The sequence below is a fragment of the Ranitomeya variabilis genome, chromosome 5 (assembly GCF_051348905.1).
Source record: "Ranitomeya variabilis isolate aRanVar5 chromosome 5, aRanVar5.hap1, whole genome shotgun sequence".
Classification (NCBI taxonomy): Eukaryota; Metazoa; Chordata; class Amphibia; order Anura; family Dendrobatidae; genus Ranitomeya; species Ranitomeya variabilis.
The window spans coordinates 187,151,608-187,176,093 of record NC_135236.1 but is presented as its reverse complement, the minus strand read 5'-3'; the positions used below and the strand labels follow the sequence as shown (position 1 = coordinate 187,176,093).

The 24,486-nt window shown below is 44.1% G+C and overlaps 1 protein-coding gene across 4 annotated transcripts in view; it reads left to right on the top strand.

The window, feature by feature from the left end:
• The window catches only part of ADAMTSL3 (ADAMTS like 3), a 793,440-nt gene that overhangs the window by 653,615 nt on the left and 115,339 nt on the right, over window positions 1–24,486 (top strand). For all 4 annotated transcript variants that reach the window (XM_077263637.1, XM_077263634.1, XM_077263636.1 and 1 more), the window contains exons 18-20: window positions 15,592–15,787; window positions 19,783–19,962; window positions 23,447–23,600. In XM_077263637.1, coding sequence (XP_077119752.1) covers window positions 15,592–15,787; window positions 19,783–19,962; window positions 23,447–23,600 — 530 coding nt within the window. The remainder of the gene's footprint in view (window positions 1–15,591; window positions 15,788–19,782; window positions 19,963–23,446; window positions 23,601–24,486) is intronic.

Below are 24,486 nucleotides of genomic sequence, written 5' to 3'. Positions count from 1 at the left end.
CTGAACCTAGAATTCCTATTCCAGAGTTCTTTTCTGGAGATAGATCTACCTTCCTGAATTTCAGGAACAATTGTAAATTGTTTCTTTCTTTAAAATCTCGCTCCTCTGGAGACCCTGCTCAACAGGTCAAGATTGTAATATCTTTCCTGCGAGGCGACCCTCAGAATTGGGCATTTGCATTGGCACCAGGGGATCCTGCATTGCTCAATGTGGATGCGTTTTTTCTGGCATTGGGATTGCTCTATGAGGAACCCAACCTGGAGATTCAGGCTGAAAAGGCTTTATTAGCCCTCTCTCAGGGGTATGATGAAGTGGAAATATATTGTCAAAAATTTCGGAAATGGTCGGTGCTTACTCAGTGGAATGAGTGCGCCCTGGCTGCAAACTTCAGAAATGGTCTTTCCGAGGCCATTAAGGATATTATGGTGGGGTTCCCTACGCCTACAGGTCTGAATGAGTCGATGGCTATGGCCATTCAGATTGATCGGCGTTTACGGGAGCGCAAACCCGTGCACCAGTTGGCGGTGTCTTTTGAACAGGCACCTGAGACTATGCAATGTGATAGAATTCAGTCCAGAAGTGAACGGCAAAATTATAGGCGGAAAAATGGATTGTGTTTTTATTGTGGTGATTCAGCTCATGTTATATCAGCATGCTCTAAACGCACAAAAAGGGTTGATAAATCTTTTGCCATTGGTACTCTGCAGCCTAAGTTCATTTTGTCTGTGACTCTGATTTTTTCACTGTCTTCCATTTCCGTCGATGCCTATGTGGATTCGGGCGCTGCCCTGAGTCTTATGGATTGGTCATTTGCTAAACGCTGCGGTTTTAGTCTGGAACCTCTGGAAGTTCCTATTCCTCTGAAGGGAATTGACTCTACACCATTGGCTATGAATAAACCGCAGTATTGGACACAAGTGACCATGCGCATGACTCCCGTTCATCAGGAGGTGATTCGCTTCCTTGTACTGTATAATTTACATGATGTACTAGTGCTTGGTCTGCCATGGTTACAAACTCATAATCCTGTCCTGGACTGGAAAACAATGTCTGTGTTAAGCTGGGGATGTCAGGGGGTTCATGATTATGCACCTCCGATTTCAATCGCTTCATCTACTCCTTCTGAGATCCCTGCGTTTTTGTCTGACTATAGGGATGTTTTTGAGGAGCCTAAGCTCAATTCGCTCCCTCCGCATAGAGATTGTGACTGTGCTATAGAATTGATTCCTGGCAGTAAGTTCCCTAAGGGTCGTTTATTTAATCTGTCACTGCCAGAGCATACTGCTATGCGGAATTATATTAAGGAGTCCTTGGAAAAGGGACATATTCGTCCATCTTCGTCCCCTCTGGGAGCAGGTTTTTTTTTTCGTGGCAAAAAAAGATGGTTCCCTGAGGCCTTGTATAGATTATCGCCTTCTGAATAAGATTACAGTCAAGTATCAGTATCCATTGCCATTATTGACTGATTTGTTTGCTCGCATTAAGGGGGCTAGGTGGTTCACTAAGATAGATCTTCGCGGTGCGTATAATCTGGTGCGGATAAAACAGGGTGATGAGTGGAAAACCGCATTTAATACGCCTGAGGGCCATTTTGAGTATTTGGTAATGCCTTTTGGACTCTCCAATGCTCCGTCAGTCTTTCAGTCCTTTATGCACAATATTTTCCGTGAATATCTGGATAAGTTTATGATTGTGTATTTGGATGATATTTTGGTGTTTTCTGATGACTGGGAGTCTCATGTTCTACAGGTCAGGAAGGTGTTTCAGGTTCTGCGGGCCAGTTCTCTGTTTGTGAAGGGCTCAAAGTGTCTCTTCGGAGTCCAGAAGATTTCTTTTTTGGGGTACATTTTTTCTCCTTCTACTATTGAGATGGATTCCGTCAAGGTTCAGGCGATTTGTGACTGGACACAACCTACATCTGTTAAGAGCCTTCAGAAGTTCTTGGGGTTTGCTAATTTTTATCGTCGGTTCATTGCTAATTTTTCCAGTATTGTTAAACCTTTGACTGATTTGACTAAAAAGGGTGCTGATGTTGCTGATTGGTCTCCTGCGGCCGTGGAGGCCTTTCAGGAACTTAAGCGCCGGTTTTCTTCTGCTCCTGTGTTGTGTCAACCAGATGTTTCACTTCCTTTTCAGGTTGAGGTTGATGCTTCCGAGATTGGAGCGGGGGCGGTTTTGTCACAGAGAAGTTCTAATGGCTCGGTGATGAAGCCATGTGCATTCTTCTCTAGAAAATTCTCGCCCGCCGAGCGCAATTATGATGTGGGTAATCGGGAGCTTTTGGCCATGAAGTGGGCATTTGAGGAGTGGCGTCATTGGCTTGAGGGTGCTAAACATCGTGTGGTGGTCTTGACTGATCACAAGAATCTCATTTACCTTGAGTCTGCCAGGCGTTTGAATCCTAGACAGGCTCGTTGGTCGTTGTTTTTTTCTCGTTTCAATTTCGTGGTTTCATACCTGCCAGGTTCAAAGAATGTGAAGGCAGATGCTCTTTCCAGGAGTTTTGTGCCTGACTCTCCTGGAGACTCTGGGCCTACTGGTATCCTTAGGGATGGGGTAATATTGTCCGCCGTATCCCCAGACTTGCGACGTGCATTGCAGGAGTTTCAGGTGGATAAACCGGATCGTTGTCCACCAGAAAGACTGTTTGTTCCGGATGATTGGACCAGTAGAGTCATCTCCGAGGTCCATTCTTCTGTGTTGGCTGGTCATCCTGGAATATTTGGTACTAGAGACTTGGTGGCCAGGTCTTTTTGGTGGCCTTCCTTGTCTAGGGATGTGCGTACCTTTGTGCAGTCTTGTGAAGTGTGTGCTCGAGCTAAGCCTTGCTGTTCTCGGGCCAGTGGGTTGTTGTTATCCTTGCCCATCCCGAAGAGGCCTTGGACGCACATTTCCATGGATTTTATTTCTGATCTCCCGGTTTCACAGAAAATGTCCGTTATCTGGGTTGTGTGTGACCGCTTTTCTAAGATGGTTCATTTGGTGCCCTTGCCTAAGTTGCCTTCCTCCTCTGAGTTGGTCCCTTTATTTTTTCAGAACGTGGTTCGTTTGCATGGGATTCCGGAGAATATCGTTTCTGACAGGGGATCCCAGTTTGTGTCTAGATTTTGGCGGACGTTTTGTGCCAAGATGGGCATTGATTTGTCTTTCTCGTCTGCATTCCATCCTCAGACGAATGGCCAGACGGAGCGAACTAATCAGACCTTGGAAACTTATTTGAGGTGTTTTGTTTCTGCTGATCAAGATGACTGGGTTGCTTTTTTGCCACTGGCCGAATTTGCTCTTAATAATCGGGCTAGTTCTGCCACGTTGGTCTCTCCTTTTTTTTGTAATTCGGGGTTTCATCCTCGTTTTTCCTCTGGTCAGGTGGAGTCTTCGGATGGTCCTGGAGTGGACGTGGTGGTGGACAGGCTGCATCAGATTTGGAACCAGGTGGTGGATAATTTGAAGTTATCTCAGGAGAAGACTCAGCAGTTTGCTAATCGCCGTCGCCGCGTGGGTCCCCGACTTCTTGTTGGGGATTTGGTGTGGTTGTCTTCTCGTTTTGTCCCTATGAAGGTCTCTTCTCCTAAGTTCAAGCCTCGGTTCATTGGTCCTTATAGGATCTCAGAGATTCTTAACCCTGTATCTTTTCGTTTGGATCTCCCAGCATCGTTTGCTATTCATAATGTGTTCCATCGGTCGTTGTTGCGGAGGTATGAGGTGCCCGTTGTTCCTTCGGTTGAGCCTCCTGCTCCGGTGCTGGTGGAGGGAGAATTGGAGTATGTTGTTGAGAAGATCTTGGATTCTCGTGTTTCCAGACGCAAACTCCAGTATTTGGTTAAGTGGAAGGGTTATGGTCAGGAGGATAATTCCTGGGTGGTCGCCTCCGATGTTCATGCGACTGATTTGGTCCGCGCCTTCCATAGAGCTCACCCTGATCGCCCTGGGGGTTCTCGTGAGGGTTCGGTGACCCCTCCTCAAGGGGGGGGTATTGTTGTGGATTCTGTTTGTGGGCTCCCTCTGGTGGTTACTGCTGGTACTGGGTGACTTTGGTGGGTTGCGGCCTTTGGTTTCCACCTGTCCATCAGAGGCTGGGTGTTTCCTATTTTACCTGGCCTTTCTGTCATTCCCTTGCCGGCTATCAATGTATTCAGATGTGCTCTGTTTGGTTCCTGCCTACCTGCTCCCAGATCTTTCAGGATAAGCTAAGTGCTGATTTTCAGTTGTTGTTTTTTTTGTCCAGCTTGCTTATTATGTCTCTATGCTAGCTGGTAGCTCTAGTGGACTGAGGTTCTCCCCATGTGCCATGAGTTGGCACATGGGTTCTTGTAATCTCAGGATGGTTTTTTGATTAGGGTTTTTTGCTGACCGCTCAGACCCCTTTTGTATCGTTCTGCTTTCTAGTTTACAGCGGGCCTCAATTTGCTGAACCTATATATATCATCTCTATGTGTGTGCCTTCCTCTCATTTCACCGTCAATACATGTGGGGGGCAACTATACCTTTTGGGGTTCATTCCTCTGGAGGCAAGTGAGGTCTTTATTTTCTCTGCAGTACTAGTTAGCTCTTAGGCTGGTGCGTGGCGTCTAGAACCAACGTAGGCACGCTCCCTGGCTATCTCTAGTTGCGTTTGTCAGGCGTAGGGCAGCGGTCAGCCCAGGTTCCATCACCCTAGAGCTCGTCCGATATTTTGTATTACTTTGCTTGTCCCTTGCTATCCCTAGCCATTGGGATTCATGACAGTATAGCCGGCCCACAAAGTGTTAATTGTTTGGGCTGAAGCAGGAGAAAAAGAAGTGTTTAAGGGAAATTTATTTATTTATTTATTTATTTTTTCTCTTCAGAGTTTTGCTGCCTAGCCCTTAATTGCTGTCTAGCTGCTTCTTACCTCCTCTTAACCCTTGAATGGCTCTGATATTAGCTGTTTAACATGGATGTCCAGAGTTTGGCTTCCAGCCTGAGTAATCTCGCGGCAAAAGTTCAAAACATACAGGATTTTGTTGTTCACACTCCCATGTCTGAACCTAGAATTCCTATTCCAGAGTTCTTTTCTGGAGATAGATCTACCTTCCTGAATTTCAGGAACAATTGTAAATTGTTTCTTTCTTTAAAATCTCGCTCCTCTGGAGACCCTGCTCAACAGGTCAAGATTGTAATATCTTTCCTGCGAGGCGACCCTCAGAATTGGGCATTTGCATTGGCACCAGGGGATCCTGCATTGCTCAATGTGGATGCGTTTTTTCTGGCATTGGGATTGCTCTATGAGGAACCCAACCTGGAGATTCAGGCTGAAAAGGCTTTATTAGCCCTCTCTCAGGGGTATGATGAAGTGGAAATATATTGTCAAAAATTTCGGAAATGGTCGGTGCTTACTCAGTGGAATGAGTGCGCCCTGGCTGCAAACTTCAGAAATGGTCTTTCCGAGGCCATTAAGGATATTATGGTGGGGTTCCCTACGCCTACAGGTCTGAATGAGTCGATGGCTATGGCCATTCAGATTGATCGGCGTTTACGGGAGCGCAAACCCGTGCACCAGTTGGCGGTGTCTTTTGAACAGGCACCTGAGACTATGCAATGTGATAGAATTCAGTCCAGAAGTGAACGGCAAAATTATAGGCGGAAAAATGGATTGTGTTTTTATTGTGGTGATTCAGCTCATGTTATATCAGCATGCTCTAAACGCACAAAAAGGGTTGATAAATCTTTTGCCATTGGTACTCTGCAGCCTAAGTTCATTTTGTCTGTGACTCTGATTTTTTCACTGTCTTCCATTTCCGTCGATGCCTATGTGGATTCGGGCGCTGCCCTGAGTCTTATGGATTGGTCATTTGCTAAACGCTGCGGTTTTAGTCTGGAACCTCTGGAAGTTCCTATTCCTCTGAAGGGAATTGACTCTACACCATTGGCTATGAATAAACCGCAGTATTGGACACAAGTGACCATGCGCATGACTCCCGTTCATCAGGAGGTGATTCGCTTCCTTGTACTGTATAATTTACATGATGTACTAGTGCTTGGTCTGCCATGGTTACAAACTCATAATCCTGTCCTGGACTGGAAAACAATGTCTGTGTTAAGCTGGGGATGTCAGGGGGTTCATGATTATGCACCTCCGATTTCAATCGCTTCATCTACTCCTTCTGAGATCCCTGCGTTTTTGTCTGACTATAGGGATGTTTTTGAGGAGCCTAAGCTCAATTCGCTCCCTCCGCATAGAGATGGTGACTGTGCTATAGAATTGATTCCTGGCAGTAAGTTCCCTAAGGGTCGTTTATTTAATCTGTCACTGCCAGAGCATACTGCTATGCGGAATTATATTAAGGAGTCCTTGGAAAAGGGACATATTCGTCCATCTTCGTCCCCTCTGGGAGCAGGTTTTTTTTTTCGTGGCAAAAAAAGATGGTTCCCTGAGGCCTTGTATAGATTATCGCCTTCTGAATAAGATTACAGTCAAGTATCAGTATCCATTGCCATTATTGACTGATTTGTTTGCTCGCATTAAGGGGGCTAGGTGGTTCACTAAGATAGATCTTCGCGGTGCGTATAATCTGGTGCGGATAAAACAGGGTGATGAGTGGAAAACCGCATTTAATACGCCTGAGGGCCATTTTGAGTATTTGGTAATGCCTTTTGGACTCTCCAATGCTCCGTCAGTCTTTCAGTCCTTTATGCACAATATTTTCCGTGAATATCTGGATAAGTTTATGATTGTGTATTTGGATGATATTTTGGTGTTTTCTGATGACTGGGAGTCTCATGTTCTACAGGTCAGGAAGGTGTTTCAGGTTCTGCGGGCCAGTTCTCTGTTTGTGAAGGGCTCAAAATGTCTCTTCGGAGTCCAGAAGATTTCTTTTTTGGGGTACATTTTTTCTCCTTCTACTATTGAGATGGATTCCGTCAAGGTTCAGGCGATTTGTGACTGGACACAACCTACATCTGTTAAGAGCCTTCAGAAGTTCTTGGGGTTTGCTAATTTTTATCGTCGGTTCATTGCTAATTTTTCCAGTATTGTTAAACCTTTGACTGATTTGACTAAAAAGGGTGCTGATGTTGCTGATTGGTCTCCTGCGGCCGTGGAGGCCTTTCAGGAACTTAAGCGCCGGTTTTCTTCTGCTCCTGTGTTGTGTCAACCAGATGTTTCACTTCCTTTTCAGGTTGAGGTTGATGCTTCCGAGATTGGAGCGGGGGCGGTTTTGTCACAGAGAAGTTCTAATGGCTCGGTGATGAAGCCATGTGCATTCTTCTCTAGAAAATTCTCGCCCGCCGAGCGCAATTATGATGTGGGTAATCGGGAGCTTTTGGCCATGAAGTGGGCATTTGAGGAGTGGCGTCATTGGCTTGAGGGTGCTAAACATCGTGTGGTGGTCTTGACTGATCACAAGAATCTCATTTACCTTGAGTCTGCCAGGCGTTTGAATCCTAGACAGGCTCGTTGGTCGTTGTTTTTTTCTCGTTTCAATTTCGTGGTTTCATACCTGCCAGGTTCAAAGAATGTGAAGGCAGATGCTCTTTCCAGGAGTTTTGTGCCTGACTCTCCTGGAGACTCTGGGCCTACTGGTATCCTTAGGGATGGGGTAATATTGTCCGCCGTATCCCCAGACTTGCGACGTGCATTGCAGGAGTTTCAGGTGGATAAACCGGATCGTTGTCCACCAGAAAGACTGTTTGTTCCGGATGATTGGACCAGTAGAGTCATCTCCGAGGTCCATTCTTCTGTGTTGGCTGGTCATCCTGGAATATTTGGTACTAGAGACTTGGTGGCCAGGTCTTTTTGGTGGCCTTCCTTGTCTAGGGATGTGCGTACCTTTGTGCAGTCTTGTGAAGTGTGTGCTCGAGCTAAGCCTTGCTGTTCTCGGGCCAGTGGGTTGTTGTTATCCTTGCCCATCCCGAAGAGGCCTTGGACGCACATTTCCATGGATTTTATTTCTGATCTCCCGGTTTCACAGAAAATGTCCGTTATCTGGGTTGTGTGTGACCGCTTTTCTAAGATGGTTCATTTGGTGCCCTTGCCTAAGTTGCCTTCCTCCTCTGAGTTGGTCCCTTTATTTTTTCAGAACGTGGTTCGTTTGCATGGGATTCCGGAGAATATCGTTTCTGACAGGGGATCCCAGTTTGTGTCTAGATTTTGGCGGACGTTTTGTGCCAAGATGGGCATTGATTTGTCTTTCTCGTCTGCATTCCATCCTCAGACGAATGGCCAGACGGAGCGAACTAATCAGACCTTGGAAACTTATTTGAGGTGTTTTGTTTCTGCTGATCAAGATGACTGGGTTGCTTTTTTGCCACTGGCCGAATTTGCTCTTAATAATCGGGCTAGTTCTGCCATGTTGGTCTCTCCTTTTTTTTGTAATTCGGGGTTTCATCCTCGTTTTTCCTCTGGTCAGGTGGAGTCTTCGGATTGTCCTGGAGTGGACGTGGTGGTGGACAGGCTGCATCAGATTTGGAACCAGGTGGTGGATAATTTGAAGTTATCTCAGGAGAAGACTCAGCAGTTTGCTAATCGCCGTCGCCGCGTGGGTCCCCGACTTCTTGTTGGGGATTTGGTGTGGTTGTCTTCTCGTTTTGTCCCTATGAAGGTCTCTTCTCCTAAGTTCAAGCCTCGGTTCATTGGTCCTTATAGGATCTCGGAGATTCTTAACCCTGTATCTTTTCGTTTGGATCTCCCAGCATCGTTTGCTATTCATAATGTGTTCCATCGGTCGTTGTTGCGGAGGTATGAGGTGCCCGTTGTTCCTTCGGTTGAGCCTCCTGCTCCGGTGCTGGTGGAGGGAGAATTGGAGTATGTTGTTGAGAAGATCTTGGATTCTCGTGTTTCCAGACGCAAACTCCAGTATTTGGTTAAGTGGAAGGGTTATGGTCAGGAGGATAATTCCTGGGTGGTCGCCTCCGATGTTCATGCGACTGATTTGGTCCGCGCCTTCCATAGAGCTCACCCTGATCGCCCTGGGGGTTCTCGTGAGGGTTCGGTGACCCCTCCTCAAGGGGGGGGTATTGTTGTGGATTCTGTTTGTGGGCTCCCTCTGGTGGTTACTGCTGGTACTGGGTGACTTTGGTGGGTTGCGGCCTTTGGTTTCCACCTGTCCATCAGAGGCTGGGTGTTTCCTATTTTACCTGGCCTTTCTGTCATTCCCTTGCCGGCTATCAATGTATTCAGATGTGCTCTGTTTGGTTCCTGCCTACCTGCTCCCAGATCTTTCAGGATAAGCTAAGTGCTGATTTTCAGTTGTTGTTTTTTTTGTCCAGCTTGCTTATTATGTCTCTATGCTAGCTGGTAGCTCTAGTGGACTGAGGTTCTCCCCATGTGCCATGAGTTGGCACATGGGTTCTTGTAATCTCAGGATGGTTTTTTGATTAGGGTTTTTTGCTGACCGCTCAGACCCCTTTTGTATCGTTCTGCTTTCTAGTTTACAGCGGGCCTCAATTTGCTGAACCTATATATATCATCTCTATGTGTGTGCCTTCCTCTCATTTCACCGTCAATACATGTGGGGGGCAACTATACCTTTTGGGGTTCATTCCTCTGGAGGCAAGTGAGGTCTTTATTTTCTCTGCAGTACTAGTTAGCTCTTAGGCTGGTGCGTGGCGTCTAGAACCAACGTAGGCACGCTCCCTGGCTATCTCTAGTTGCGTTTGTCAGGCGTAGGGCAGCGGTCAGCCCAGGTTCCATCACCCTAGAGCTCGTCCGATATTTTGTATTACTTTGCTTGTCCCTTGCTATCCCTAGCCATTGGGATTCATGACAGGATGGGTAATGTCATGAATCCCAATGGCTAGGGATAGCAAGGGACAAGCAAAGTAATACAAAATATCGGACGAGCTCTAGGGTGATGGAACCTGGGCTGACCGCTGCCCTACGCCTGACAAACGCAACTAGAGATAGCCAGGGAGCGTGCCTACGTTGGTTCTAGACGCCACGCACCAGCCTAAGAGCTAACTAGTACTGCAGAGAAAATAAAGACCTCACTTGCCTCCAGAGGAATGAACCCCAAAAGGTATAGTTGCCCCCCACATGTATTGACGGTGAAATGAGAGGAAGGCACACACATAGAGATGATATATATATAGGTTCAGCAAATTGAGGCCCGCTGTAAACTAGAAAGCAGAACGATACAAAAGGGGTCTGAGCGGTCAGCAAAAAACCCTAATCAAAAAACCATCCTGAGATTACAAGAACCCATGTGCCAACCCATGGCACATGGGGAGAACCTCAGTCCACTAGAGCTACCAGCTAGCATAGAGACATAATAAGCAAGCTGGACAAAAAAACCAACAACTGAAAATCAGCACTTAGCTTATCCTGAAAGATCTGGGAGCAGGTAGGCAGGAACCAAACAGAGCACATCTGAATACATTGATAGCCGGCAAGGGAATGACAGAAAGGCCAGGTAAAATAGGAAACACCCAGCCTCTGATGGACAGGTGGAAACCAAAGGCCGCAACCCACCAAAGTCACCCAGTACCAGCAGTAACCACCAGAGGGAGCCCACAAACAGAATCCACAACAGTACCCCCCCCTTGAGGAGGGGTCACCGAACCCTCACGAGAACCCCCAGGGCGATCAGGGTGAGCTCTATGGAAGGCGCGGACCAAATCAGTCGCATGAACATCGGAGGCGACCACCCAGGAATTATCCTCCTGACCATAACCCTTCCACTTAACCAAATACTGGAGTTTGCGTCTGGAAACACGAGAATCCAAGATCTTCTCAACAACATACTCCAATTCTCCCTCCACCAGCACCGGAGCAGGAGGCTCAACCGAAGGAACAACGGGCACCTCATACCTCCGCAACAACGACCGATGGAACACATTATGAATAGCAAACGATGCTGGGAGATCCAAACGAAAAGATACAGGGTTAAGAATCTCCGAGATCCTATAAGGACCGATGAACCGAGGCTTGAACTTAGGAGAAGAGACCTTCATAGGGACAAAACGAGAAGACAACCACACCAAATCCCCAACAAGAAGTCGGGGACCCACGCGGCGACGGCGATTAGCAAACTGCTGAGTCTTCTCCTGAGATAACTTCAAATTGTCCACCACCTGGTTCCAAATCTGATGCAGCCTGTCCACCACCACGTCCACTCCAGGACAATCCGAAGACTCCACCTGACCAGAGGAAAAACGAAGATGAAACCCCGAATTACAAAAAAAAGGAGAGACCAACGTGGCAGAACTAGCCCGATTATTAAGAGCAAATTCGGCCAGTGGCAAAAAAGCAACCCAGTCATCTTGATCAGCAGAAACAAAACACCTCAAATAAGTTTCCAAGGTCTGATTAGTTCGCTCCGTCTGGCCATTCGTCTGAGGATGGAATGCAGACGAGAAAGACAAATCAATGCCCATCTTGGCACAAAACGTCTGCCAAAATCTAGACACAAACTGGGATCCCCTGTCAGAAACGATATTCTCCGGAATCCCATGCAAACGAACCACGTTCTGAAAAAATAAAGGGACCAACTCAGAGGAGGAAGGCAACTTAGGCAAGGGCACCAAATGAACCATCTTAGAAAAGCGGTCACACACAACCCAGATAACGGACATTTTCTGTGAAACCGGGAGATCAGAAATAAAATCCATGGAAATGTGCATCCAAGGCCTCTTCGGGATGGGCAAGGATAACAACAACCCACTGGCCCGAGAACAGCAAGGCTTAGCTCGAGCACACACTTCACAAGACTGCACAAAGGTACGCACATCCCTAGACAAGGAAGGCCACCAAAAAGACCTGGCCACCAAGTCTCTAGTACCAAATATTCCAGGATGACCAGCCAACACAGAAGAATGGACCTCGGAGATGACTCTACTGGTCCAATCATCCGGAACAAACAGTCTTTCTGGTGGACAACGATCCGGTTTATCCACCTGAAACTCCTGCAATGCACGTCGAAAGTCTGGGGATACGGCAGACAATATTACCCCATCCCTAAGGATACCAGTAGGCCCAGAGTCTCCAGGAGAGTCAGGCACAAAACTCCTGGAAAGAGCATCTGCCTTCACATTCTTTGAACCTGGCAGGTATGAAACCACGAAATTGAAACGAGAAAAAAACAACGACCAACGAGCCTGTCTAGGATTCAAATGCCTGGCAGACTCAAGGTAAATGAGATTCTTGTGATCAGTCAAGACCACCACACGATGTTTAGCACCCTCAAGCCAATGACGCCACTCCTCAAATGCCCACTTCATGGCCAAAAGCTCCCGATTACCCACATCATAATTGCGCTCGGCGGGCGAGAATTTTCTAGAGAAGAATGCACATGGCTTCATCACCGAGCCATTAGAACTTCTCTGTGACAAAACCGCCCCCGCTCCAATCTCGGAAGCATCAACCTCAACCTGAAAAGGAAGTGAAACATCTGGTTGACACAACACAGGAGCAGAAGAAAACCGGCGCTTAAGTTCCTGAAAGGCCTCCACGGCCGCAGGAGACCAATCAGCAACATCAGCACCCTTTTTAGTCAAATCAGTCAAAGGTTTAACAATACTGGAAAAATTAGCAATGAACCGACGATAAAAATTAGCAAACCCCAAGAACTTCTGAAGGCTCTTAACAGATGTAGGTTGTGTCCAGTCACAAATCGCCTGAACCTTGACGGGATCCATCTCAATAGCAGAAGGAGAAAAAATGTACCCCAAAAAAGAAATCTTCTGGACTCCGAAGAGACACTTTGAGCCCTTCACAAACAGAGAATTGGCCCGCAGAACCTGAAACACCTTCCTGACCTGTAGAACATGAGACTCCCAGTCATCAGAAAACACCAAAATATCATCCAAATACACAATCATAAACTTATCCAGATATTCACGGAAAATATTGTGCATAAAGGACTGAAAGACTGACGGAGCATTGGAGAGTCGAAAAGGCATTACCAAATACTCAAAATGGCCCTCAGGCGTATTAAATGCGGTTTTCCACTCATCACCCTGTTTTATCCGCACCAGATTATACGCACCGCGAAGATCTATCTTAGTGAACCACCTAGCCCCCTTAATGCGAGCAAACAAATCAGTCAATAATGGCAATGGATACTGATACTTGACTGTAATCTTATTCAGAAGGCGATAATCTATACAAGGCCTCAGGGAACCATCTTTTTTTGCCACGAAAAAAAAACCTGCTCCCAGAGGGGACGAAGATGGACGAATATGTCCCTTTTCCAAGGACTCCTTAATATAATTCCGCATAGCAGTATGCTCTGGCAGTGACAGATTAAATAAACGACCCTTAGGGAACTTACTGCCAGGAATCAATTCTATAGCACAGTCACAATCTCTATGCGGAGGGAGCGAATTGAGCTTAGGCTCCTCAAAAACATCCCTATAGTCAGACAAAAACGCAGGGATCTCAGAAGGAGTAGATGAAGCGATTGAAATCGGAGGTGCATAATCATGAACCCCCTGACATCCCCAGCTTAACACAGACATTGTTTTCCAGTCCAGGACAGGATTATGAGTTTGTAACCATGGCAGACCAAGCACTAGTACATCATGTAAATTATACAGTACAAGGAAGCGAATCACCTCCTGATGAACGGGAGTCATGCGCATGGTCACCTGTGTCCAATACTGCGGTTTATTCATAGCCAATGGTGTAGAATCAATTCCCTTCAGAGGAATAGGAACTTCCAGAGGTTCCAGACTAAAACCGCAGCGTTTAGCAAATGACCAATCCATAAGACTCAGGGCAGCGCCCGAATCCACATAGGCATCGACGGAAATGGAAGACAGTGAAAAAATCAGAGTCACAGACAAAATGAACTTAGGCTGCAGAGTACCAATGGCAAAAGATTTATCAACCCTTTTTGTGCGTTTAGAGCATGCTGATATAACATGAGCTGAATCACCACAATAAAAACACAATCCATTTTTCCGCCTATAATTTTGCCGTTCACTTCTGGACTGAATTCTATCACATTGCATAGTCTCAGGTGCCTGTTCAAAAGACACCGCCAACTGGTGCACGGGTTTGCGCTCCCGTAAACGCCGATCAATCTGAATGGCCATAGCCATCGACTCTTTCAGACCTGTAGGCGTAGGGAACCCCACCATAATATCCTTAATGGCCTCGGAAAGACCATTTCTGAAGTTTGCAGCCAGGGCGCACTCATTCCACTGAGTAAGCACCGACCATTTCCGAAATTTTTGACAATATATTTCCGCTTCATCATACCCCTGAGAGAGGGCTAATAAAGCCTTTTCAGCCTGAATCTCCAGGTTGGGTTCCTCATAGAGCAATCCCAATGCCAGAAAAAACGCATCCACATTGAGCAATGCAGGATCCCCTGGTGCCAATGCAAATGCCCAATTCTGAGGGTCGCCTCGCAGGAAAGATATTACAATCTTGACCTGTTGAGCAGGGTCTCCAGAGGAGCGAGATTTTAAAGAAAGAAACAATTTACAATTGTTCCTGAAATTCAGGAAGGTAGATCTATCTCCAGAAAAGAACTCTGGAATAGGAATTCTAGGTTCAGACATGGGAGTGTGAACAACAAAATCCTGTATGTTTTGAACTTTTGCCGCGAGATTACTCAGGCTGGAAGCCAAACTCTGGACATCCATGTTAAACAGCTAATATCAGAGCCATTCAAGGGTTAAGAGGAGGTAAGAAGCAGCTAGACAGCAATTAAGGGCTAGGCAGCAAAACTCTGAAGAGAAAAAATAAATAAATAAATAAATAAATTTCCCTTAAACACTTCTTTTTCTCCTGCTTCAGCCCAAACAATTAACACTTTGTGGGCCGGCTATACTGTCATGAATCCCAATGGCTAGGGATAGCAAGGGACAAGCAAAGTAATACAAAATATCGGACGAGCTCTAGGGTGATGGAACCTGGGCTGACCGCTGCCCTACGCCTGACAAACGCAACTAGAGATAGCCAGGGAGCGTGCCTACGTTGGTTCTAGACGCCACGCACCAGCCTAAGAGCTAACTAGTACTGCAGAGAAAATAAAGACCTCACTTGCCTCCAGAGGAATGAACCCCAAAAGGTATAGTTGCCCCCCACATGTATTGACGGTGAAATGAGAGGAAGGCACACACATAGAGATGATATATATAGGTTCAGCAAATTGAGGCCCGCTGTAAACTAGAAAGCAGAACGATACAAAAGGGGTCTGAGCGGTCAGCAAAAAACCCTAATCAAAAAACCATCCTGAGATTACAAGAACCCATGTGCCAACTCATGGCACATGGGGAGAACCTCAGTCCACTAGAGCTACCAGCTAGCATAGAGACATAATAAGCAAGCTGGACAAAAAAACCAACAACTGAAAATCAGCACTTAGCTTATCCTGAAAGATCTGGGAGCAGGTAGGCAGGAACCAAACAGAGCACATCTGAATACATTGATAGCCGGCAAGGGAATGACAGAAAGGCCAGGTAAAATAGGAAACACCCAGCCTCTGATGGACAGGTGGAAACCAAAGGCCGCAACCCACCAAAGTCACCCAGTACCAGCAGTAACCACCAGAGGGAGCCCACAAACAGAATCCACAACTGGGTAACAAGTGTAATGAATGACACAAGGCAGAGGCATATTATAGATGTGAACTATATTTGAGGACCAATGGACGTCATTTATGTATTTGTGACTTTATTAAACAGGTGGCATATAGGATCCTGGAGTCGATGCTCGGCTACTTGCGGGGTTGGGATACAGACAAGAGATGTCCACTGTTCTGGTCTGATTGACTCTAGCAATAATTCTCAGCAAGAATGTGAAGGTAAAAAGCCATCATCACTGCAGCCGTGTAATCAGATTGACTGCCCCCCAGCTTGGCACGCAGAAGACTGGCAACAGGTAATTCATAAACTTGCTAATTGTGATTCATTGTTCACATTTCTGAAACTGAATGATTGTTGCTGATTTTTTTTAGAAAAAGAATTGTTAGGGTGTGGATGTTGATGTACAGATAAAACAGAATTCTCATTCATGGCTAAGGACTGAAGTCTAAGATTCTCGTCACATCAAATTTCGGCTCTACAGTCATTGTATAGCCTGAGGAGTTGTCCGGATGTGTATAGATTCTATTGCTTAGTTGTAAAAAAAAAAAAAAGGTTTCCAATACATTTATCTGTATACGTTAGCATATCTTTTTGATTCTATTAGGAAGGTGATAACATACCTTTTCAATAGGTCAATAGGAGCTGACATAGAATGAAACCCTACATTATCATTTTTCAGTACAAGACAATGGTAGATGCATACAGTGCTCGGCATAAATGAGGACACCCCCAACAGATTTGTCAGAAAATCTTACGTTTAATTTCAGAATCACTATTTTGTGTGAGAAACCATACTACAAAATACTCCTATAAATGTGGGCCATTGATTTCAAACATGATTTGTTATTTTTCACACCCAAAAAAGTAATTTGTCTAACAAATTAATTCAAGGTCATGTTGTATAAATAAGTACACCCCAATGAAAGTCTTAGGAGTAACACTAAAGTTCAGACCAAAAAATTCAAATGAACAAGAAGGCTTCTTCATTAAACAGGTGTTCAGAAAACAATTGAAAACCGTTGAATATAAAAGGGTATTTTACTTACCAAAGAAAACCCCTTCCTATTTAGTGCTGTCAGAAATGGCACCACATGGAAGAGAAATGCAACAGGAGCCATATATTGGATGAGATGGAGAAAGTAATTTCCACGCCTCCTCCACTGCCTGTCTTGGCATATATTGAGCTGCACTGGAATGACATCCATGTGCAGTCCAATGTTTCACCACAATAGGCTTGTATGGGAGCGTGTGAGCCAAGCCTTGCTTCCAACCGCAGCATGCTGCAATTGTTTTCTCATGCCAAATTGGCAAGATAAAATAATCACAGATGTGAGCTGTCTCATAGTATAACCAAGGGCCCAGTAATATGCGATAATTTATCATGTAGCACTCGGCCGTGTTATACGCTCGTGTGACCCTGGCTTCATAGTCACTGTGGCTCTTTTGAAAGTTTGATATTAAAAGTTATATTTTAATATCCCCAATTGCACATTTTTCCTGCAATTATTCTAACTGGTGAGTTACTGCTGAAGGTTTGTCTGCTTTATATATGTGCGGTTATTTCTGCATGTGGCATTCATATTTTATATTTAATAAATCAAGATGTTTTTAATTTTTTTCTCCAGTTTTTTAATTATTTGTGTATCATTAACATGTTTATTAAGCCTTTGATTTTTATAATTCATTGACTTTTCTTTCTTGGTTTGGCAATTACAATTTTGAGGAGAGGATATATACTTCATTGTGGAAATGTTGTAGACAGGTGAGCAAAAATGCTGCAAAGTAAGAATGCTTTCAAAAATAGAAGTGTTCATAGTTTTTTTTATCAATTAATAAAATGCAAAGTGTATGAATGATCAAAAGAGAAATTCAAATCAATATTTGATGTGACCACCCTTTGCCTTCAGAGCAGCATCAATTCTTCAAGAACACTTCCACACTGTTTTTGAAGGAACTTAGCAGGAAGATTGTTCCAAACATCTTGGAAAACTAACCACTGATCTTCTGTGTATGGAAGTTTGTGCAAATCCTTCTGTCTCTTCATGTAATCCCAGACAGGCCCAATGATGTTGAGATCAGGGCTCCGTTGGGACCATATAATCACTTCCAAGACTCATTTTTTTACCCTGAAGATAGTTCTTAACGACATTGGCTGCATGTTTGGGTTTGGTGTCCTGCTGTAGAACAAATTTGGAGCCAATCAGACACATCCCTGATGGCATTGCATGACGGAGAAGTATCTGACTATATTTCGCAGCATTCACGACACTAAGAAATGGGCAATGTTGATGACTGTGATTTTGTTTTCAAGGCAGAGGGTAGAAACACCAAATATTGATTGGAAATAAATTTCCCTTTTGTTCATTCACTTTGTATTTTGATACTTTATGTAAATAAACTTTTAGCCATTTTTTAAAGCATTCTTACTCTGCAGCATTTTTCCTCACTTGCCTAAAAGGTTTTTTATTTTGTGTCGAGTTAATAAATATTACTGTTGAAGCACTGTTATTCTTCTACACTGTGTTCCAAATTATTATGCAAATAATATTTCCTCATATTTTCTCTAAATTACCTATCTGAATTGCAGTCATTGTTATTTTCCAGTCATCTACTATTCTAGTATAATTGCAATGTTTTGGAACAAACTGCCTATGAAAACAGTATCTTTTTTAAAAAAATAAACACTCAAAATGCATGTTCCAAATTATTATGCACAGCAGAGTTTTCAACTTTTTTTTTTATTTTGAACAAAAAAATGGTCAATTGTGAAGTTATAAGCATTATCAGCTTATTACAAAATGAAATCAAACAGTTTTCAAGTGAAAACTTTATTCTAGGTGATGTTACATTTGCACGTAGGACCCCTTGTTCAAAAGAAGCTTCTGAACTCTCTCGTCCATTGTATTTGTCAGTTTTTGGATGGTTTCTGCTTCAATTGTTTTGCATGTGGACAGAATACCCTCCCAGAGCTGTTGCTTAGATGTGAACTGCCTCCCGCCATCGTAGACACTCCTTTTGATGATGCTCCAGAGGTTCTCAATGGGGTTGAGGTCAGGGGAAGATGGTGGCCACACCATAAGTTTGTCCTCTTTTATGCCCATAGCAGCCAGAGATGCAGATGTGTTTTTTGCAGCATGAGACGGTGCATTATCATGCATGAAAATGATCTTGCTGCGGAAAGCACGGTTCTTCCTCTTGAACCGTGGCAGGAAGTGTTGTTTTAGAAACTCCACATAGATTATGCAGTTCATCTTTACCCCTTCAGGGATCATAAAGGGGCCGACAATCTCTCTCCCCATGATTCCAGCCCAAAACATTACTCCACCTCCTCCTTGTTGGCACCTTAGCCGTGTTTTCATGGGGTGTCCATCAACCAGCCATCCTCCACTCCATCCATCTGGACCATCGAGCGTTGCACGGCACTCATCGGTGAACAAAACAGTTTGGAAGTCAGTCTTCATGTATCGTTTGGCCCACTGGAGCCGTTTCTGCTTGTTGCAGTGGATAGCGGTGGTCGACAGGATGGCTTACGCACAGCTGCAAACCTCTGAAGGACCCTGCATCTTGTTGTTCTGGGGACGTTGGAGGCACCAGCAGCTTCAAAAACTTGTCTGCTGCTATGACAAGGCATTTTTGCAGCTGCTCTTTAAACCTTACGCAATTGCCTGTTGGAAAGAGTCCTCAATGTTTCCTTAGTAGCACGCACACGTGTGTGCTGGGAATCAGCTACATACTTCTTGATTGTGCGATGATCACGATGAAGTGTCTTGGCAATGTTGATTGTAGTCATGCCTTGACCTAAATACTCCACAATTTGTTGCTTCTCAGCAGCCGACACATCCTTTTTCTTTCCCATTATGGCCAAAAATGTAGGCTGCTTAATAATGTGGAACAGCCTTCTTAAGTAGTCTTGCCTTTATTTGGACACACCTGCCAAACTAATTTGCACAGGTGTCTGCAATTTCTTTCAGTGATATAAAGAGCCCTGACACACATCACCATCAATGAGTTTAAATGACAAACAAAAAAATTCTAACCTTATCACTCCTAAACTCTATGTGCATAATAATTTGTAACACAGTGTATACTGACTAATGACAGCACACGGTTATTAGATAACAAGATGAATCTGGCTACCATACCACGTAATTCCGAAAAAGTGTCTGAGTATGTGACAGTGCTGTGTGCAAAGATCTTGTTCTCTGTGCTGTCCAGTTGACTTGCGCCATGCAGAACCCTGTGCCTGAAGTGATTCTGATGGCCTGAACAATGCTGTGCTTGTGTTCTCAGTGCTCTCGGACGTGTGGAGGAGGTGTCCAAAACCGCAAAGTGAGTTGCAAACACTTGTTGGCAGATGGCAGCTTTATGAAGCTTTCAGAGGAGCTCTGCCAGATGCAAAAGCCTGCAAGTCAGAAACATTGTGGGAGATTGGATTGTCCCCTACAGTTAAGAACAGGCGAATGGTCTAAGGTCAGTCTGGTATGAGGTCATATGTATCCGTAGTGCCATGATAAATAGCATGAAGTTCAGATGGTTTACATGTTTTTTTAGTGTCACACCTTTTAATGTCCAGCTTGCAAAGTCCTTTGTCAAGGTGATACTCAAACCGTAGTTTATATAGCAGGTGTAGAACCTACAGGAAAATTAGAATTCAACATAGTGCCACTAACAATCTGATAATAACACCGAGCTATTACCTGCAAAAGTCTCATTTTTAAAGCTACGTTTATTCTGAGAAGCTGCAGAACTTCAGAAAAGAACTTGCACTCTGTTATGAGGGAGTCTAAATGGATTTTGTGCTGCCTGTATTTTGGGCAGCATGAAAATGCTGACATCTTTCATGGAGAGGAGACCTATCAACTTTCCTGACATGTGATTTTTTTTTTCTAAATATTTCTATTCTCCATGTAATAACTATTCTGGAACATCTTTTCTTAGATGTCTGTGTTGCTACCTCTTTCAAACTTCCGTCTTTTTCCTCCTGTCGAAATCCGTCGAGTTTTGAAAAAACAGGATCCTGCAAATTTTTCTGCAGGATCCTGTTTTTTCCCATAGACTTGTATTAGCCAAGGATTGTGATGGATAGCCGTCTCTCTTTCTCTCTCTCTCTCTTTCTCCAGAATCTTATACCTGAAAATGCAGGCAGGAAGTCCTTCGACGCATCCGTCATAACACTGGATGCGTTGCACACATTTTCCACTATTTTCACAACATCCGTCGATATGTCGCTTCACTGCATTATGACGCACCCCGACCGACGGAAATGTGAAAGAAGCCTTAATTTGTTACTTTCCTTGAGTTTATGAATAGATTAACAACTGTGCATTACCAGTTGTCAGTGTGTCCCTCTGTGTCTGACATTATCCAGTCAGTGAGAGACTGTCAGGTTATGTAAGGATACACCTCTTTGACAAGGGAAATGATTATTAGAAACTAGAAATAGGCCCGATGCTATCTCATTGGGAGTTCGTTGAAATTAACATCTCCACTATTCCCCACGCAGGTGCAGTAACAGCCGCGTCGTTACTGCGCATGTGCGGGTAGAGCACGTAGTTGTGGCTGTTGCTGCGCATGCACAGGAATAGCGGAGACGTGTATGTCCCTTGTGACACTGCCGCGGTGCCTTATGGGATTCGTGGACAGCGGTCGGAAGTCCCAACTGGAGATTTTATATATATATATATATATATATATATATATATATATATATATATATATACACTCACCGGCCACTTTATTAGGTACACCATGCTAGTAACGGGTTGGACCCCCTTTTGCCTTCAGAACTGCCTCAATTCTTCGTGGCATAGATTCAACAAGGTGCTGGAAGCATTCCTTAGAGATTTTGGTCCATATTGACATGATGGCATCACACAGTTGCCGCAGATTTGTCGGCTGCACATCCCAAAGATGCTCCATACAAGGCAGGATGGATCCATGCTTTCATGTTGTTTACGCCAAATTCTGACCCTACCATCCGAATGTCGCAGCAGAAATCGAGACTCATCAGACCAAGCAACGTTTTTCCAATCTTCTACTGTCCAATTTCGATGAGCTTGTACAAATTGTAGCCTCAGTTTCCTGTTCTTAGCTGAAAGGAGTGGTACCCGGTGTGGTCTTCTGCTGCTGTAGCCCATCTGCCTCAAAGTTCGACGCACTGTGCGTTCAGAGATGCTCTTAGGCCTACTTTGGTTGTAACGGGTGGCGATTTGAGTCACTGTTGCCTTTCTATCAGCTCGAACCAGTCTGCCCATTCTCCTCTGACCTCTGGCATCAACAAGGCATTTCCGCCCACAGAACTGCCGCTCACTGGATTTTTTTTCTTTTTCGGACCATTCTCTGTAAACCCTAGAGATGGTTGTGCGTGAAAATCCCAGTAGATCAGCAGTTTCTGAAATACTCAGACCAGCCCTTCTGGCACCAACAACCATGCCACGTTCAAAGGCACTCAAATCACCTTTCTTCCCCATACTGATGCTCGGTTTGAACTGCAGGAGATTGTCTTGACCATGTCTACATGCCTAAATGCACTGAGTTGCCGCCATGTGATTGGCTGATTAGAAATTAAGTGTTAACAAGAAGTTGGACAGGTGTACCTAATAAAGTGGCCGGTGAGTGTATATATATATATATATATATATATATATATATATATATATATATATATGTAAACTGGAGAGGCAGCCTCTGCGGGTGTAAGCTGGGGGGACAGCCTCTGCGGGTGTAAGCTGGGAGAGGCAGCCTCTGCAGGTGTAGTAAGGTCAGGTGTTATTTGCCACTCTACTCCCCTGTAACCAGATAACACCTGTCCACTGGGGGGCGCATGGGAGTTATTGGGGGGAAGTCTCGTATATAAGGCAGAGCATTGTATGCTGTATATACAGAGAATCACTGTAGTGGTAGCTAATGCCGCCCGTGGTCTGCGCTATATACAGAACAACTATTGTATACAGTATAGGGTGTGTTCTTTCCTTTCAGTGTTGCTGCCTGCTTATGAATGGTCAGTATCATTCAGGCAGAAGAATTACATGCTGTTATGAAAGTGACACACTCACACCCTACTACTGTTCCCTGTGCACACTAGACAATCCCTAGTCACACAACAAAAAACACCACCTTGGACTTGACTTCCTAAAAGGCCATTGAGAGGTTTCTCATACCTTCGGAATATCCATAGGGGTGACTGATATACCTTGCTATAAGGGAAGTGGAAATTGTGCAGGTGGACACTAAGACCCAGGGTGAGACAACTTAAAGCATGTTCATAAAGAGGAGAGAGGGAAAACTAAGGAGAACCAGAAATAAATGAAACAAGAATATCCTCCCAGTACCCTAAGTGTGGTCAAAGGAAAAGGTACTGGGCAGGTACACAAACAGACACTCAGAAGGAATACAAATGGTGTTTGTCTAGCAGGGAAATTCTCGTTACTGAGGGCTTGGTACTCAGCAAATATCTACATAGAAGTATAGCCAGCAAGGAAGTGCAATGAAGGATGAATATATAAAACCACACCCAGAATGTGATAGGGTAAAACAAAAATGGAAAATAAGAAACACCTGGAGAGAAGCAAACCAAGTAGGGATATCAAAGACAATAGAAACCATTAGCATTTGGACTGGGAAGAAAGGGCAATAGCTTCAACAGGTCACCGAATTGAATCCCCAAACCAGGCCATGACATATGCCTCCAGTGAACACTATTTAATATTTTTTTTGCTAAATTCAAGTGGATGTTAACTCATTAGGTGCCAAATACTTTGATTGCTAAATGCTAATATCTCCTCAGCGAAGAGGACAAATTTAACAAAAAATGTTTTATTCTGCTCTGCAGCCATTATTACATCATGTGTCCAGTTCAACATGAAAAAAATGATGAAAGATCCTCTTTTAGGGGACTCCAAGCTTTACTCATGAAGTGAATGTTAAACTTATGGCTTTATGTTTGTGGATGTAGTGCTCTTCAAGATGTGGTGTTGGAGTGCAGAGAAGGACACTACTATGTCAGAAGATAACAGCTAAAGGGAAAGTAGTCATTGTTAATGGGTCACTGTGCCATGGACTTCCCACCCCAGCTCTTGTCAGAATGTGTCGTGTAAGTGCATGCCACAGTAAGTATTGTGAAGCAAATTCTCATAAATCCTGAACTTGAATTGTTGTCTGTTATTACATAGAGAAGAATGTTCCAATAATGACTTGTAACATTTCTCCAATCCCATGGTTGCTAAAGAATTGGGATGAGAACACACCTGAGATTCTGAAAGATTTACTAACTTTACCTAAAATGAAACTATGTGGAGTTATCTAGAGACATGAACACATACACTAATATTACTATTTTTGACCTTCAGTTAGCACATACATTATGCTAATAGAAGGCTATAGAATCTTTCATCTACCCTTTGGATCACTTTAAACAGTGAACTATGGTTACATCTACTTATGACTCTGCAAAAAGTTTTTATAAATTGGTGCAGCCTTTCTTATAGACTGCAGAGCTCATCTTTTCAAAAAATGAGAGTTGATGGAGAAGCAAGTGACAGGATCTGTCCGTCAGCCCCTCAACAAAAAAAAGTTCACAATGGAAAGCTATTTTCCAGTTGAAGGAGGCTGATGGAAGGTTGCACTTACAAGTACAGGATGAGAACCTATGAAATATATATATGTTAGTACTTGCCACTAAATCATGTCTTCAGCGGATTTATTAAATGACCATATTACAGCTCTATTTTTGTGGCACTTTATTAGAGCTTCTATAGCATTGCATGGCATGTTCTATAGCATTGCATGGCATAATTTTCTTTTGTCAGATTTCATATATTCTATTTCATGCATTTGCCATGGTGACTCTGTTGCTCCATTTGCATAGGCTTTTACAAGGACTACCCTTAAATATTTGGTTTGGGCAATTAATAAATACAACTATTTAATTACCAATAGTTAAACTATATCTTAATGGTTTCATATTCCTTGGATTAAAAAATGTTCCTTTTTAAT